The sequence below is a fragment of the Protomyctophum parallelum genome, assembly GCF_964188405.1.
Source record: "Protomyctophum parallelum genome assembly, chromosome: 5".
NCBI classification, from domain to species: Eukaryota; Metazoa; Chordata; class Actinopteri; order Myctophiformes; family Myctophidae; genus Protomyctophum; species Protomyctophum parallelum.
Window position 1 is genome coordinate 26,065,635 of NC_139702.1, and position 18,987 is coordinate 26,084,621.

At 44.3% G+C, this 18,987-nt stretch overlaps 1 protein-coding gene across 1 annotated transcript in view; it reads left to right on the plus strand.

Moving 5' to 3' along the window:
• LOC310858286 (CSC1-like protein 2) overlaps positions 1-17,371 on the plus strand; it is a gene marked incomplete at its 3' end in the record, with an annotated part of 73,063 nt that extends 55,692 nt beyond the window's left edge. Inside the window, exons 13-24 of the mRNA XM_083764392.1 lie at positions 552-685; positions 1,351-1,488; positions 3,801-3,954; positions 4,690-4,796; positions 6,006-6,092; positions 7,088-7,153; positions 10,105-10,267; positions 12,401-12,506; positions 12,768-12,935; positions 14,899-15,014; positions 15,435-15,512; positions 17,096-17,371. Of these exons, the coding sequence (XP_083620518.1) occupies positions 552-685; positions 1,351-1,488; positions 3,801-3,954; positions 4,690-4,796; positions 6,006-6,092; positions 7,088-7,153; positions 10,105-10,267; positions 12,401-12,506; positions 12,768-12,935; positions 14,899-15,014; positions 15,435-15,512; positions 17,096-17,371 (1,593 nt within the window). The remainder of the gene's footprint in view (positions 1-551; positions 686-1,350; positions 1,489-3,800; positions 3,955-4,689; positions 4,797-6,005; positions 6,093-7,087; positions 7,154-10,104; positions 10,268-12,400; positions 12,507-12,767; positions 12,936-14,898; positions 15,015-15,434; positions 15,513-17,095) is intronic.
• Positions 17,372-18,987: the final 1,616 nt, after the last annotated feature.

Consider the following 18,987-nt stretch of genomic DNA (forward strand, 5'->3'; position numbering starts at 1 on the left):
ATTTTTTTGCGGCTTACGCCTTTTATTGATTTTTGAAGGGACAGACAGTAGGCTGACAGGAAACGGGAGAGAGATGGGGGGATGACATGCAGTAAAGGCCGTGTCGGGTCCGGGAGTCGAACCCGCGGCACACTGCGACTGGATTACCAGTCCGGTGCCCAGACCGTTACGCTACGGCCTGGGCAACTAAGCATTATTTAGCTATTGAAAAATAGCAGATCTACAAGCTCATAGCGCACCACTCGGTGGCGCGCTATGAGCTTGTAGATCTGCTTTTTTTATCGTAAATATGGCGGCACAAATCTTTGAATATATATTCTATATATTCTTTCTACATTCAAGTTGAAGTTCAACACCCCTGCTGCTGAAACACAGCTGCTGAAAGTTAGAAGTGGGTCTAACGGTCTCTGAAACCTGCAACCATGTCGAGGAAAGCTTTAGCATTATGAGGGTGTCAAACAAACTCAAACTAACTATCAGGGTTTTTTCCTGAATGATTCTCAATCAGCCATGTGTGTTGATGTGTTGTTGTTCCTGTTGTTGTCCTGTAGGAGGAGGCGGTGAGCTACTACACGAAGAGAGAAGCCAAGCTGAAGGAGGAGTACAGGAAGGAGAAGGAGAAGGTCAACACCAAACCTCTGGGAATGGCCTTCGTCACGTTCCAGAACGAAGCCATGACCGCAATGTGAGACACCACCACCCGCTCCCTCTCCCTCTCTCTCTCTCTCTGTGTGTGTGTGTGTGTGTGTGTGTGTGTGCGTGTGCGTGCGTAAAGTGTTACATTCGTTCTACCGCCGTGCCACCAAAATGTGGAATGCCCCTAATAACAGTCATACAAAAGTGTGACTCCTTTACTCTCCTTCAAAACCGCTCTGAAAAGAGAACTTGCAGAGATGGCTGCAATTCACAACTGGCCCCTAGCTGTAAAAAAGTCTTAAGCTTATTCCCAGAACTGTTTACTGTGCATATTTATAATATATTTTACTACTCGTTTATATGATGCGTTTGCATATTTTGTACCTTTTTATTGTTTGTCTCGATGAATTCAATACGCGTTAGCATTATGTTATGCTTTAGCTATTGAAAAATAGCAGATCTACAAGCTCCTAGCGCGCCACCGAGTGGCGCGCTACAAGCTTGTAGGTCTGCTATTTTTGAAAAAAATCGAAGAACGACTGACATATAGAAACATAGCTTTTTCGGAAAACTGTCAGGATGTAGAAGACATTTTTTAGAATCTGATCTCAGGTCAGAATGGGATAAAACTGTTAGCCACTGACTGTCAGTCAGTCAGTCAGTCAGTCAGTCAGTCAATCAGTCAGTCAATCCATCCATCCCCCTGTCCTGCAGCATCCTGAAGGACTTCAATGCGTGCCAGGTCCAGGGCTGCCACTGTCACCAGGAGCCCAAGTCCTCTCACTTCAGCGAGTCTCTGCACGTCTACAACTGGACCGTCACCTACGCCCCCGACCCGCAGAACGTACGATGGTAAGAGTCAACGTGTCAACTGTGTGTGTGTGTGTGTGTGTGTGTGTGTGTGTGTGTGTGTGTGTGTGTGTGTGTGTGTGTGTGTGTGTGTGTGTGTGTGTGTGTGTGTGTGTGTGTGTGTGTGTGTGTGTGTGTGTGTGTGTGTGTGTGTGTGTGTGTGCGTGCGCGTGCGTGCGTGTGAACATGCAGTAGTACTGTGAGTGCAGCTGGTGGTGAGAACAGAGGAAGCGGTGGGGCTTTCATTGCTATCTAATTAGACCAACGTCTTTCATTTTAAATCGATACGGTTGTTGATGGTTCCACCAGGGCCAGTTTGTTATACCGTATACTCTGTATTAAATCATCCTTTAACATGCAGCCTGGGACAACCGTCTTCTTATCATATTATGTAGACCTTCAGTAAGCCACTCAATACCCCGGAGAAATAGTCTGTAATAAAGCAATAAACCATAAGAGTATGTGTTTTTACCAGGCTAAGAGGTACAGTCACCCCTCTAGCAGTTGTACAGTTGCAGTAAACCACATAACTTATTGCTTTTCCAAAACGGTTAGCATATGACAACATGAAAATCATAGCCATGTCCCATTTAAAAACGGTTGTTGTTAATCACAAAACAAAATATAAATTAAATGTATAATGTGGATAAATGATTGCGATTGTAATTTGCTACATATTATGTCTGCTATTCGAATAACAGATCTGCAAGCTTGTGGGCCTACGTCGGCTAATTTTGAAGATTTTCGAAAAATATCGAAATTGTTCAAAAACAAATCTTCTCTTCCGAGGGTCCCTGGCACAAACGTTTTCAGATGGAGGTCTGCAGTCAACGCCTGCGCCGGCTGGCCCGGGGCGTTCAGCTCTCCGAGCCCCCCCTCATAGACTCTGGGAATACCCTATATACCCGAGACAATTTAATAAGCACTTCTGAGTGAGTGTGAGCACTGGGAATATCTATACTGACAGCCCCAGTAGCTCAAGAGGTAGAGTAGTAGTAGCCGCCTTGGAATCGGAAAGGATCCCGGGTTCCTGGCTGCTTATGCGAAAGTGTCCTTGAGCAAGACAACTGAACTCATAATGCCTGAGTTATGGTCTCTTGGACTCGGACTAAAGAGCTTGTTTAGTCTGGGGCACGGTGGCACAGTTGGTAGTGCTGTCGCCTCACAGCTAGAAGGTCCTGGGTTCGATTCCTGCTCGGGACGCTGTGGGTGCTGGCGGCGTGTTTCCTCCTCCGCGTCATCAGTGCCCATACCCGAAGGCGGGGTTGGCGAAAGGGCCTTTCTGTGTGGAGTTTGCATGTTCTCCCCGTGTCCCCTAGGGTAGGTACCCTCACAAAAAACATGCAGTAATCCTGGTCACTAAACTGCCTCCCCCTGGCCAGCCGGGGCGCCTGATAGAGGGGAAAGGAACTGGTTGGAATAACGTGTTCCTTCCACGCGCTACATCCAACCCAGGGGGGCAGTCAGACAGATAATTTCTGAAGCCACTGAGGAAATCGGGATTTCCTGAAAGTTCATATAATGCCCAACTTCACCTAGACTGTATTACCTTAATAAACATGGTTATGAATACTTTCTGCTTCCAGTCACTAGTTTAAAGTCTAATTTCTAATGTCATAATATTCTTTTTGGAAATTTATCGTCCCATTTATAAAAAAAATGACCATAAAGTTGCGTATGTTCTGAGGGGCGTGGCTACCGTTACAGTCTATGATCGGGATTCCCCTCCCACTCGAGTCAAAATAAAAACCAACGGAGAAGAAGGGGGGAAGTCCCGCCTCGTTGTCTGGGCCAGCCAATGGCCAGCTGGGCCCAAACGGATCTAGAAAGATGGCGATGTACAATTCAAGGACTGACAGGCTTCATTTTACGTTCATGTTAGACCCGTGGAACGCTTTGTCCATATTTTTTACAGTCTATGGTCCAACCAGGGAAACTCCACCCTGTCAGGTATAAGGAGCAACTTGGACACTCAGGCATGAAGGAAGCATGAGTTCAAGTCCGTTGCTCTCCCCTTGTCCCCCATATATGGGGACTAGGTTGGTGGAGGGTGTGTAGAGCCCAGGATCACATTAGATGATTGACCCAGGGGTGAAAAATGGGTTACAAAAATCGTGGGATAAAAAAATATATATATTAAAAAAAAAGAGCTTGTTTAGTCTCGAATTGACTCCGAGTGTGTGCGTGTGTGTGTGTGTGTGTGTGTGTGTGTGTGTGTGTGCGTGTGTGTGTGTCTGTCTGTGTGTGTGTGTGTGTGTGTGTGTGTGTGTGTGTGTGTGTGCGTGCGTGTGCACGTGCGGTTTGTTTCCCCACAGGGAGCACCTGTCTCTGGGAGGAATCTCGTGGTGGATCCGTTGCTTCATCATCAACTGCATCCTCTTCCTCCTGCTGTTCTTCCTCACCACGCCGGCCATCATCATCTCCACCATGGACAAGTTCAACGTCACCAAGCCTGTGGAGTACCTCAACGTGAGAGACCTACCCGCCCCCCCCCGCGCGCGTCACGTCACGTCTTAAAACCCATTCTGGACGGGAACCCCTTTTGGTGTTTATTATGTTATGATTCAGCTATTGAAAAATAGCAGATCTACAAGCTCGTAGCGCGCCACCGAGTGGCGCGCCACGAGCTTGTAGGTCTGCTATTTTTGAAAAGTCGTGAAAATGCGGCGCAAATCTTTGAACATATATTTCAGAGCGAACATTTTTTACTAAAATATTGGCTTTTTTAGTTCAAAATGATGGGGGTCCGTGGCCCAATAGAGATCATTCTGGGGGTCCTCGACATGAAAAAGGTTGAGCACCACTGACATATATAGAAACATGTTTTTTTTTCAGGGGGGGTTTTGGATTTAGAAGCCTTTTTTTTTATCGACCTCAGTCCAAAATGGGTTAAAAGTCCACTTCACACAGTTTCTACAGTACTTTCTACATTAACTTACTGAGATCGGTACTTTGTCGTGGGCCTTGTTGTCTCACACACACCGCGTTTGAGATACCACTACTGGCTTTTTAATAATAGTAAAATACATTTGGAGCTTGATCCAGTGTGTGGACTCTATTCTATTGTAACAGTCGGGTCATAGAACATCAGACTGTAACGTACGTGTGTGTGTGTGTGTGTGTGTGTGTGTGTGTGTGTGTGTGTGTGTGTGTGTGTGTGTGTGTGTGTGCATGTGCGTGTGTGTGCGTGCGTGTGTCCTTCAGAACCCCATCGTGACCCAGTTCTTCCCCACACTGTTGCTGTGGGCCTTCTCGTCTCTGCTGCCCACCATCGTCTACTACTCTGCTTTCTTCGAAGCCCACTGGACCAGGTTGGTCTGCGGTCTCAAACGTCTTCATGTCAAGGACCCCCAAAATGACATGTATATTATGGCTGAGGAGCCCCGTTTTGGAAAGATTTTGTGGTCGGGGACCCGGATTAATTTTCGTTTTTCAAAAATATTTAAATATTTTTCAAAAATATTTTTCTGAAAATATTTTTGTTCAAAAATATTTAAATATTTTTGTTCAAAAATATTTAAATAAACACCTGAAACATTTTAGTAGCCATAAACGTCAAGACGTCTAATTGCCTTTTTTTAATTTTATCCATATTTAGAAAATTCCTCTAATCTGGTGTACAGGTGATGACATGCACATTACATGCATAATATAATTACAAATTCTTTCTTTCTTTATAATGGGAGAATTGGCACTCAAAGACATTACTGGTGACCACCAGGTGGCGCTGAAGGAGTTTTAAACATGAATTGTTTAAACTGTTTCTAATTTTGCTGGGGAACTAAATTGTTTAGTTCCTTATTCCCATGATGGTATGGAAATATAATCAACGGAAAGGAGGAATCGTTACATTTTTAATGTTCAGTGTAAATTGTTGAAACTAAATCGCAAATATAGTACCTTTATTGAAAGGATAACCCCTTGAGATGTATCATCTCGTTTTCGAGGTGGTCCTCCATCACAAAAATACAGAGTACAATAGAGGCCGGAAAACAATACAACAAACGCATCCATGCATACTGTACATACACGAGGACAAACTTGACAAAATCAAGGAAGAAAAGCTCTCCTGAAACTGGCCGCTCCCAGTCCCACCCCAACTGTTTTTTTCATATTGATTGATTGATTACTTTATTGAAAATACATTTCAAAAGGATGGAGTCACAAGAAAGCCGTTAGGCTTGTTTCCGTTGTGGTCCTCTTGGGGGAAGGGGAAGGGGAGCAACAGTACAATACAGACAAAAACTAAAATACCTTTTATATTTTGCCAGGAGACAAAAACACAAAAACTGGACAAATTCGTCACCCACAGAATAACAGGCTTCATGTATAATGTACCCATGTAAAGCTAAACGAACAAAAACTAAAGCAAATCATCTGGCTTTGATCTTGAACTGACCTTACAATGTACTCTGTGTGTGTGTGTGTGTGTGTGTGTGTGTGTGTGTGTGTGTGTGTGTGTGTGTGTGTGTGTGTGTGTGTGTGTGTGTGTGTGTGTGTGCGCACGCTTCACGTGGCAGGTCGGGGGAGAACAGGACAACGATGCACAAGTGCTACACCTTCCTAATCTTCATGGTGTTGCTGCTGCCCTCTCTTGGCCTCAGCAGGTACGACACTCAAAGAATTCTCTGCTCTTTGCTTCTCCTTTTTGTTGACCCTTTTTTAGGATCACAGGAATATTCTCTGTGTAAAAAAAAAAATCGATTCGAATTAGAATCGCGATTCCCGTTATGAACGATTCAAAATGGATTCATAATGAGTTTTCACTACATGGTGTTTGTGATATGAAATGTAAGCTTACCCTAATCACAGTAACTGTATAGGCTGGAGTAGATTGTGATGAATGATGTATTGAATCGAGAATCATTTTGCATAGAGAACCGTTTTGAATCTGGAAAAAAATGCTTTTGAATTAACCCATTCTGACCTGAGATCAGATTCATACGAGGTTTCCACTGGACACACACTGGTCTGATTAACCCATTCTGACCTGAGATCAGATTCTAAAAATGTCAGTCGTTCTTCGATTTTTTTCCAAAATAGCAGACCTACAAGCTCGTATCGCGCCACTCGGTGGCGCGATATGAGCTTGTAGATCTGCTATTTTTCAATGGCTAATGCACGACATGATGCCAACAGCAAAATGGGTGCCCGGTCAGAATGGGTTAAAAAAAAAAAGGTTTTTGGATTGAGAATCGAGTTGAATCGTGACCCCAAGAATCGAATCGAAATCATGATTCGTGGGACAGCCAAAGATTCACAGCCCTAGTTTTAAAGCTACAATAACAAGTTTGATGTCCATTTAGATATGGGATAAAAAAAAACATTTTCTTGTTGTTTCATCCTTCCATTGGCCTCACAGATCACACATGTCTTGATTGATATCCCAGCCTAACATCTGTGTGTCACCACTGGAAGAATACAAACAAGGAAAAGCGGATTTATTTCCGAGTGCGACCCCGCTTAATTTTTTTAATCGTTGAATGACAATTGAATGACAATGCTCCCAGATGTGGTTTCATGTAAACGTGATTTTGGAGGAAAGCTATGTCTTACCTGTGATGATGTAATGACTTTGGAATGTGTGTTTCTCTCTCCACAGTCTGGATGTGTTTTTCCGTTGGCTGTTTGACAAGAAGTTCCTGGCTCACGCCACCGTCAGATTTGAGTACGTTTTTTTTCCATTCGCTGTTGTTGAGACAAGCTGATAGCTGTTCCCCCATGATTGACAGGTATAGGTGCATGGCTAATGCAGGGTTTGATAATTTGATTAATTATTTGGGCTTTTGATCCGTGAAAATCCGGCGGAAAAAAGGTTCCTCCGTTTTGTTATGAACGATCGCACCACCCGCCATCTTGGTGTGCCGCAAGACCGCAGCACAAGACCCTCCTCCATGAGGCGTTGTACCCCGTTCATTTGCATTGGCCTCAATGTCCCAGAAGCCCTAGCAGCCCCACAGCATGTGTTGATTTCCGGTTTCGTCATCAAAACGAAACCATCTCGTCTCCAGCTCCACGGCAAAGACGGAGTTTCTTTTTAATTATTACAATACGGCGGATTAAACACATAAAACAAAAGTCGTATAAAGCGCCATCGAACCCTGGATTAAACAATTAGCCAAACTGTTAATATGGCACAGTTGAGAAGCACGAGTTAAACTATTAATCTGGTGTCGGTGAAGGTCAGATGTAGAGTTGCTGGCCGGCTCCATATATGCAGATGTAGGTGACGATCCAGTCCTCTCCATGTATGGCTATCCAGGGTTTGATGAGGTCAGTGTCGTGATCTTCATATTATGGAGATCCAGGTGATGATAGTCAGCTCCACATAGGGAGATCCATGCGTTGTTCCAACTTTGTCCATTTGCAAGTCTCGTCTTGGCAACCACACTGGTTGGACTGACAACCAGTGTTGTTTTTGGCAGCAAATTTCTATTTTAGTTTTAGTCATAGTCTCTTGAATAGTTTTCACTTAGTTTTAGTCACATTTTAGTCACATGGAATGTTCTAGTGTTTAGTCTAGTTTTAGTCGACTAAATGTCATACGATTTTAGTCGACTAAATCTACAGTTGATTTAGTCGACTAAAATGTGTTTTGACAGGCCTTGATGTCGTTGTAATGACATATTTTACACTTTGGTTGCATGCTGAAAATAGCAGATATACAATCTCACAATTGTGAGATTGCATATCTGCTATTTTCAGCATACAACCCAGCATAAAACTGGATCTCTTGTCCACTAGTCCCTTCCTAACATTTTAGTCTAGTTTTTATTTGTTGACGAAATTGTCAATATATTTAGTCTTAGTTTTAGTCATCATAGATTCGTTTTTATTTAGTTTTAGTCAGTGAAAAAAGGTAGTCGACGAACATTTTTCGTCTTAGTTTTAGTCGACGAAAACAACACTGCTGACAACCATATATTATGGAGATCTAAGGGCCTCTATGATGTCACGTGATGTCACGAGGCATGACCATATGGGGGCGAAGCCTGTATATCATTAGTCGTTTTTGTTTACAACAAGTGACCATATATGGAGGCATGGGTGACGCAACGAACGAACAGGAAATTTAGCCACATACTAATTGTGTTTATGACCACGCCCCCGGGCAAGTTAAGTTAAGTTTACGTGCGTGTCAGACTGCCACAACAGCTTTGTTCGCTTCCCGCGTTTACGCGCCTTACTTGTTTTCTTGAGGTTAGGTTTAGGTATAGTTTTGCTGAGGTTGGTTTGTTAAGGTTGGGGTTAGGTTTAGGCTGTCAATCACAGCGACTGGCCAATCACAGCGACTGGCCAATCACAGCGCGTCGACTGCACGACCCGTGTAGGCGTCGCGGAAATGCAACGTTGCATAACTGACATTCTCTACAACATCTTAGAGATGACACCAGGCCGCCTACCAGAAATTATCTTCATATCTGCATCTCTAACACTGTGGTGAAAGTAATCTAAGAATAAACATCCTAGGGGCAAAACAGGAAGAACAGCAGCAATATGACCTTTTTTCCACTTCTACTTGAGTTAGGACTTTTTGTGCCTCCAGGTGTTGTACTTTATTGCTACGTCTTGTGTACAGTTACGTAAGAGTGAAACTTAAAACTAAACAAGCCTAAAACAGTCAGTGGATTTATTTTTAACAATTTTATAAACGGACCAACATATCTTCTATGCGTACCTTCTATAATATAGAACAGTTTAGTCAAACGTATTAAGACTCGACCGATTCTACAAATGTGACTGGTCGCAAATTCCAGCTTTTCACCAGAGGAGAAAAACTATTTTCTTTATTTTTTTTACCAAAATGAGTTTATGGCACAGGCAGACTCTTCACATACTACTAGAGCATGTCTGAAATAAGTGTCAGAGCTGAAATCGACATGTAAATATGAAATAAATGCTTAAACATGTAGCTATAGGTGTAATGTTAGAGACCACAGAAGTGAACCTTTCAAGCCTGTTTTCTCAACTCGCTGTTTTCTGCAAGACATTACTCTATAAGCCATATCTCCAAAACTGGTGGGCCAAACTGAACAACCAATATGTCAATTTGAAGCTATGATGAAACGAAAATTCCCAAAAAATCCAATGGCAGTCCCTCAGTAAAATTTAGTCACAAATGTCTTCTAAATCAGTACAGTAGTTCTCAAACCTTTTTGTGTCAAGGGCCACCATCTGGATATGTTTTGTGCAAGGAACCCCCAGAAGAGAAGATTTGCGTCAAAGACACTTTCAAACAAATAAAAGTGGTCGAAAATAGCAGATGTACAAGCTCGCAGCGCCTGCTGTGAGCTTGGAGATCTGCTATTTTGAGAACCACTGTTTTATATGTTGCTATATTACTGTATAGCTACGAATGACACGAACGCTTTCCCGGTTTTTTGATTGATTAATTGAATGATTCATTGAATACTTTTATTTGTCAGAAATGTCAACAGCAGGTGATACAGTCAGACATCAGGGCTAAAAAGATAACACAAACAATTTCCATTGTGGTACTAATTGGTTAAGGTGCAAAAGAAGACAAGTACCCTTTAGCCTATACTTACTGTAAGTAGACTTATTTAGTGAGCATAAAGTGCAGATTCTGATCCGTGTCTTTTTTGTGTCGCTCAACAGGTGTGTGTTCCTGCCGGACAACGGGGCGTTCTTCGTGAACTACGTCATCGCCTCGGCGTTCATCGGGAACGCCATGGACCTGCTGCGGATCCCCGGTCTCCTCATGTACATGATCAGACTGTGTCTGGCCCGCTCCGTGGCCGAGAGGCGCAACGTCAAGCGGGTACGTACCGGACTGGAGCGCTTCAGGGACATGCAGAGCCATGTTGAGTTCTATAAGACGAAGAATGTTCGTCGACTACCTTTTTTCACCGACTAAAAACTAAATGGAAACTAAACTATGATGACTAAAACTATGACTAAATATATTGACAATTTCGTCAAAAAATAAAAACTTTACTCCTTTACACCTGTCAGGTGTAAAGGAGCAACTTGGACACTCATGCATGAAGGAAGCTGAGTTCAAGTTGCTCTCCCCAGGTTGGCGGAGGGTGTGTAGAGCCCCAGGATCACATTAGATACCGTAATTTCTGGACTATAAGCCGCGGCTTTTTACCCATGATTTGAACCATGCGGCTTATACAACGGTGCGGCTAATCTATGGATTTTTACAGCTAACGCAGAGCCATCTCAGGCTCTGAGCTAACGTAGCTGCGGCTTATTGTCCGGTGCGGCTTATAGTCCGGTGCGGCTTGTATATGGGATTTTCCCTAAATTTGGCTGGTGCGGCTTATATTCAGGTGCGGCTTATAGTCCGGAAATTACGGTAATTGACACAGGGGTGAAAAATGGGTTTAAAAAAAAAAGAAATGTATTAAAAAAAAAAAAATAGATTAACAGTTTGACTGTTTTTTACGATTAACCCGCATTTTAATCAACCCCCCTTCACTGCCGAGATTGTTGTATTACCTTTAGAGCATACGCTGAATTATTTGGGCTTTTAATCCGCGAAAATCCATCAAAAAAAGCTCCCGTGGTTTGTTATGATCTGTGTGTAGCATCCACCATCTTGGTGCACGCGGAAGACGCACACAAGATTGGTTTCAATGAGGCGTTGCACCCAATGCATTTCCATTGGCCTCAATTTCCCAGAAGCCCTAGCAGCCCACAGCATGTGACGATTTCCGGTTTTGTCATCTCAGCGAAGGCATCCAGTCTCATACTCCGCTACGAAGACGGATTTTCTTTTGATTCATTACATTACGGCGGATTAAACACATAAAACAAAAGGCGGGTATGTCCGATACGGCAGCGACATTAACCTGGAGTAATCCATTCAAGGCACGGAAACTGTTAAAATGTTAGGGAGGGACTAGTGGTCAAGAGATCCAGTTTTATGCTAAGTTGCATGCTGAAAATAGCAGATGTAAGCTTGTAGATCTGCTATTTTCAGCATGCAACCAAAGTGTAAAATCGGCCATTACAATGACATCAAGGCCTGTCAAAACACACTTTAGTCGACTAAATAAACTGTAGATTTAGTCGACTAAAGTCTTATGACACTTAGTCGACTAAAACTAGACTAACACTAAAACATTTCAGGTGACTAAAATGTTACTAAAACTAAATGAAACTTATTCAAAAGACTATGACTAAAACTAAAATAAAAGTGTGCTGTCAAAAACAACACTGACGCAGAGGGGATATTAGAGGGGCTGAAATTCCCTACAATTGCGGAAATGGCAAATCTATAATAAGCTCTCAGCATGTTGCGCTAAGAGTTTGTAGATCAGCTATTTTTGGGGCGCGACCACTTTTTTTTTTTAACAAATTGTATTCAAAGAGTAAGCATGACATTGTATACCATTTTTACAGACATAATGCAACCCTCTGTTTTTATATTTTCTCCCAACTCCCTTCCACCCCTCTCCAACCCAGTCCCCATCCACCCACCATTCCCCACGAGGCCAGACATAAAAACAACTCATTACATATACATGTATAAATCCAATAAGTTGGGTGACCACAGACTTTTTAGCTATACTGAATATGCAGCGCACGACATGACTTAATTCAGTCAGACTTAATTGATTGTGTCTGTTATAAAAATCTATGAATCCATTCTGGACGGGAATCCCTTTTGGTGTTTTAACTAAGCATTATGATATATACTTTAGTTATTGAAAAATAGCAGATCTACAAGCTCATCACGCGCCACCGAGTGGCGTGCTACGAGCTTGTAGGTCTGCTATTTTTGAAAAATCGTGAAAATACGGCACAAATCTTTGAATATATATTCTTTCAGAAGACTTTTTTTTTATTTCCACGTCAGGCCTTAAATGGGCTAAAAATTGATTCGTTCACTCTCTCTCTCTCTCTCTCTCTCTCTCTCTCCCTCTTCCCCCCCCCCCCCCAGCACCAGGCCTATGAGTTCCAGTTCGGCGTGGCGTACGCCTGGATGATGAACGTGTTCACGGTGGTCATGGCCTACAGCATCACCTGTCCCATCATTGTACCGTTTGGTGAGCACGCACGCACACACGCACGCACACACACACACACACACACACACACACACACACACACACACACACACGCACGCACACACGTTTATATTAGTATACTATCACTATACTGAGGACATTAACATTTTAGGACGACCGTTTTATGAATGACATTTTTACTACATTTTTTGCAATGTCTTTACCATAAGCCTAAAAGCTGGAGGAAAAGAAAAACAGATCTACAAGCGTGTGTGTGTGTGTGTGTGTGTTCCCTGTCAGGCCTGATGTACATGCTGCTCAAGCACCTGGTGGATCGCTACAACATGTACTACGCCTACCTGCCCTCCAAGCTGGACAAGAAGATCCACTCGTCGGCCGTGACGCAGGTGGTGGCCGCGCCCATCCTCTGCCTCTTCTGGCTGCTCTTCTTCTCCACCATGCGCACGGGTACGTTCAACCGTTAAAACTAGAGCTGGGACTCGATTAAAAAAAATAATCTAATTAATCAGAGGCTTTGCGATTAATTAATCTAGATTAATCGCATTTTAATCGCATATCAATATTCAACCCGAGAACAGCGAGAAACCTTTTTTTTAAATGTTTTTTGGTATCCCAGTGAATCAACGAATAGTGACTACAGGATACCACTCATTTTCAACATTTTACTGTCATTAATATACCTGTTGTGGAAATAATAATAAAAAGTCACCCCATTCTGTGTTGCCTAGAACTGGAGGTCTGAAAAAAAAACAGTAACAAGTACATCTCAGTGACATCACAAAGCTGTACTTACTTCATATTGTTACTGTTTTTTGTCAGACCTCCAGTTCTAGGCAACACAAAATGGGGTGACTTTTTATTATTTCCAGTTTTCAGTACTATAGAAAAGCGCCCAGTGAGAAACGTTCCGCGGTGAAAAAAAAGGTGCGATTAATTTATCTGTAGTTAATCGCGATTAATTTTTCTGTAGTTAATTAATCTAAATTAATCGCAATTAGTCCCGGCCCTAGTTAAAACCCGTTCTGACCCGAGATCAGATTCATACGAGGTTTCCACTGGACAACACACTGGTCTGATGAACCCATTCTGACCTGAGATCAGATTCTAAAAATGTCACAGTCGTTCTTCGATTTTTCAAAAATAGCAGACCTACAAGCTCGTAGCGCGCCACTCAGTGGTGCGCTACGAGCTTGCAGATCTGCTATTTTTCAATAGCTGAAGCACGACATGATGCTAACACCAAAAGGGGTTCCCGTTCAGAATGGGTTAAACCGCCGCTCGCATCATCCGCCAGGCCTTTCCACCGCCGGGGGGAAAGCCTCCGGGGGGGTTGTGCTTGGAACTGACTATAGTGTGATCAGGTCTAGGCCACACATTTTCCCCCCCAATAACTCACTCTCCGCCATCAGTGCCATCTATTGGCTGGAAACGATCCCGCACAAGTGAAACGGCTGTCTTATTTTTAAAGCCATTCGCTCGAAAGTGGAAGAGTCAAGAATCTCTTATGTGACGTGTCCCAGCGAATGTTATTTAATTCACACAAAACATCCGCCATGTTACCACCCCGGTAAATAATCATCCCACTTTTTAAAAGACAACATCTGTAACTCAAATCTTTGCTTCTGGGGATCCCTGGAACAAAATATTTTGAGATGGGGGTCCAACTGACGGCCAGTCTGGGGGGGGGGGCACCTGAGGGCGGGACCAAATTTAAACCGGTATACTGCTCCTAGGAAGGGTAAAACCATCCATCCATCTTCAACCGCTTATCCGTAATCGGGTCGCGGGGGCAACATCTCCACCAGAGTGCTCCAGACTTCCCTCTCTAGAGCAACATTAGTGACTTCCTCCTGGGGGATTCTGAGACGTTCCAAGGCCAGTGAGTCGTTTCCTCCAACTGCGCTTTGGTCTGCCCCGGGGTCTCCTCCCAGTCGGACGTGCGTCGAGGACCTCTCTAGGGAGGCGCCCGAGAGGCATCCTAACCAGATGCCCGAACCACCTCAGCTGGCTCCTTTCCAGGGTAAAACCATAGATATATAAAAAAAGAAATCACACCCGTGTGAAGTGAGGGGCGCTCTCATATGACGTAAATTCTCCATGAATTGTCAATGGGACGAAAACAGCCGATTTGAGGGGTTAGCAGTCCTCAAAAACAGATGCCTCATTGGCCGCTGCAGTTCATTGGAGTGACGTGCATCGAGCAGAGGGCGGAAGTGCGAAAGGCACGCTTTTCTATAGTGAAGTACCGACATGGAAGCGGTGCCCTCACTTTTGCACATACGCCCCCAGAGCTGAAGGAGGCGTCTAATGGGGTAAATCAGTTAGGCTCACTGCTACTTCCTGGCTGTTCTTTAGGTATGGCCAATCGGGCCAGGTGTGTCTCACTGCTACGTCCATGTGTGTGTTGCAGGTTTTGTGACGCCCACGTCAATGTTCACGCTGGTGGTTCTGATCGTCACTATTGTGGTGTGTCTGTCTCACGTCTGCTTTGGACACTTCAAGTACCTCAGCGCTCACAACTACAAGGTACGAATGAATGAGTATGAACCCATACTCTCTGACGAAGAGCCGAGAGGCTCGAAACGGCATGCCCGCTATGGCGTAAGGAACCTTTTATAAATACCCTTTTCTTTTTAAAGCTTTGGAGCATTATCCAGTGTGCAGACCTTACCTTTTTCTATCTTTACGAATGAATGAGTGACTTTGTTGATAAAGGTATGAATGCATGAGTGACTTTATTGATAAAGGTATGAATGCATGAGTGACTTTATTGATAACGGTATGATTGAATGATTGATTGATTGATTGAATTCACAAAGTTATGAATGAATGAATGTAATCCTCCTGATCAGTTTGAAAACAGATGTTTGTATCGTTTACTTATACCGCCCCCCCCCTCTCTCTCTCTCTCTCTCTCTCTCTCTCTCTCTCTCTCTCTCCTCATAGATTGACACTAAGGACGGTGATGTGGAGGCGGTGCAGAATGGACGCCCGGCTCGTCCCACCTCCTCTCCCAAAGTTCAGGTTCGTAATCGTTCCGACACCTGGCGGTGTCCTGCACAGGTCCTAGTGCAGACCTTTTCAAATGTCTTGACATTCTGTGATTTGGTTACCGATATATGTTCAGTATATTTACCATAGGCTATATAGTATATTTACAGCATATGAGTGTCATGTGTAGGTGAGGTAAGGACCCAAACGCAGGACAGCCAGGCATGTAGTGTTCAAAACCATGAATTGGTGTTTTAATTCAGAAGAACATGAAACATAAAACAGACTGAAACAGGTGACAGGATACAATGACTCAACAAGGACTGACTGGGGAACAAGACTGATATAGCCTACACATGAGGGTTAATTACAAAATGAGACACAGCTGGAGCAAACAAACATAGAACCAAGAAACCTAGACCAGGGAACAACACATAGACAAGACCTAGACTGTACAATAAAATGACAAAAGTCTGTGACTGTGACAATGAGAGTGCTCAAACACCAAGTATTCCATTGCTAGCATGCTGTAATATTACTCTCCATGTCACTGATAAAACGTAGTCAAATGAATATGAAAATCATATCCATACATGACAGTCCAGACAGTCCGTGACCTCCAAAGGAGCGAAGTTCTCCAGGCAAGATCCCCAAATTATTTGGTCGCGTACAATAACTTTTTAGTTCTACTGGAGCTCTTAGTTTTAGTCATACATGTATATATGACTAGTCATATATTAAGCATACACTCAACTCACAATACGATACGTATCACAATATGAGGTTCACGATACGATTTTTCACGATATTTTCAACACAATAATTTTCCAGACAAATGACAGAAAAGTCTTTTTTTTATATGATTTATCTTACCCCCAAGCTTTTTTCACAATTTTTGCAACTACATTGCAAAAGTAGCATTACTTTTCATGTAAAATTTCCGTGCAACAACTGTAACCATGCTTACATGTTTAAACCTAGCTCGGGTTAACATGTAAAAAAAGGTTTTCTTTGATGGCATCTTAGGATAGATGTAGACATATTGACCGTGCAGAAACATACTTGCTTTCCTTGATGTATTAATGAGCATCAACGAGCATCACCTGGGCACAGACACATGCAGCCGACTGCATGGAGTCTGTCTCATTTCTCTCCAAAAGCACGTGAATGTGATTACAGCTCACATGTCATATCACACACTAGCCGCCCTAAAAAAAAAAAAAAAAAAAAGATTACATTTTTTGGAAAATCGATATATCGCTACATTTCTATCATATATATATATATATCAAAAAAGAGAAAAACCTTCCAAGGAAGGGACTGCACACTCCAGGGAACAGAGACGGACAACTTACCGTATTTATTAGCACGACGCATTTCGCCTCGTTTAGCTTCGTCAGTGTGCAGTCCCTTCCTTGGAAGGTTTTTCTCTTTTTTTATGTCTATGCCTGCTAACTAGACTTGCACCTCCTACGGGTCTTTTTGGATGTGCAGGAGTCTTTTTTGTCTCATATATATATATATATATCATTTGTGTTTTCGTGAAACACTTTTCGGTCGTACTAGTTTTTAATGGACAAAAGTAACGCCGCTCCCCCTCTTCTCCCCCCGTGCAGCCTCAGCAGCAGCAGAGCTACATCGCCCAGGTGCTCCAGGACCCCAACTCCGACGAGCCGGGAGGAGGAGGAGGAGGAGGAGGAGGGGGAGGAGGAGGAGGAGGAGGCAGAGGAGGAGGAGGAGGAGGCGCGGCCAGCAGCGAGGAGGACCGCGGCTCCTCCCAGGACGAGGAGATGCTCAACGGGTTAGGGAACAGCCTGAACGAGGGGGACTTCCAGTCCGGCGAGGACAGCCTGATCGCCAACGAAGTGCACCAGAGCAACAGAAACTGCTGAGGGAGAGAACAGGACAGGACGGGGGAGGAGAGAGGAGAGGAGAGGAGAGGAGAGGAGAGGAGAGGAGAGGAGAGGAGAGGAGAGGAGAGGAGAGGAGAGGAGAGGAGAGGAGAGGAGAGGAGAGGAGAGAGAGGACAGGACAGGACGGGGGAGGAGAGAGGAGAGGAGAGGAGAGAGAGGACAGGACAGGACGGGGGAGGAGAGGAGAGAGGACAGGACAGGGGAGGAGAGAGGAGAGGAGAGAGGACAGGAGAGGAGAGATTGAGATGAGAGAACCGTGTTCAACGTGGAGGAGAGGAGGTCCCGTGCTCATTGTGGATCTATCGTCGTCTGCGCCAACATCGGCATCTTAAACACACGACTTGTACACAGACGCACGCACGCACGCGCACACACATAGTCTGGTTCATTCTCTTCGTTGCAAAGCGATGTCGCACACCCAAAATAGCAGGCTGATAAGCTCACGCACATATTTTTGGCACTCGACATTGTTGTGTAACAGAGCATACAGTAAATTGGGCTTGAGACTACTTCATGCAAGACACTCACACGCACGCACACACACACACACACACACACACACACACCTGCAACGAGGCTTTGGGTGGTAACGGATGAACCGTGCCTGGGTGTCTGACGAGTGTCTTCGTTCCGTGCCCGCTTCGTTTCGTCCTGTTCCTCGCAGATGTTCATCAGAGGGGACAAATGGCTGGTACCACAGTGACCCCTACAGGGGGAAGAAGACATCGCCCTCCAAGCCAACCTATCGGGGGCTTCGATATTCACACACTGCGCGTGAGCTCTGAGTTCACCAGCCACTAGGTGTCTTAGTGTAGAAGTCCTGCTTGACCTAAAAAAAACAGTTGGGGTGCCCTGGGTTTCCCTCCTCTCTCTCTCTCTCTCCACACTCTCCTATCTGAAGCATAAAATGCCAAAAGAGAGAAAAAAGGAATAATAATCTTAAAAGAAAAGAGAATTAAGAGTCTCTCTCTCCCCGTTGCTTTGAAGACTTTCTGTCCAATGGAAGCCAAGGTTTCCGTGGGGGAGACGCCGGATACCAAATGGACTCAACCTTTGCTTTTCATCATCTCTTTGTCACCCTGATTCGGCCATTGCGTCGACGCGTTCCCTGCTGCGCATCTTACGGATAACAGAGTGCAGCGTGAAGAACCGTGACGTTTCCCACCGTTTGAACGATACTGGTCATTCCACAAACTGAAATGGTCACAGTCGACAGCCAATGAACATTGCTAATTCTGCCCCCCCCTCCCCCCTCCTAGTTTGGGTCATAATGACCCGCCTCTCGGCAGCACATCTCTTACCTGATAGGACAACGACAGCTGCCGGTCTTTTATCGCCCCGCCCCTTCCCTCTTCAAGCCCCTCCCCCATTTCAAGTGGACCGCTCCTCATTTTAGCCGAGCCGTCTGACGTGAGGAGGTTCTTATACTTTTGTTATCTCGTTTTCTTTTCACCTTTGTTACCTTAAAACACCGGAAAAAAGGGAAACTGGTGTGTGTGTGTGTGTGTGTGTGTGTGTGTGTGTGTGTGTGTGTGTGTGTGTGTGTGTGTGTGTGTGTGTGTGTGTGTGTGTGTGTGCGCGCACGTGTGCGTGTG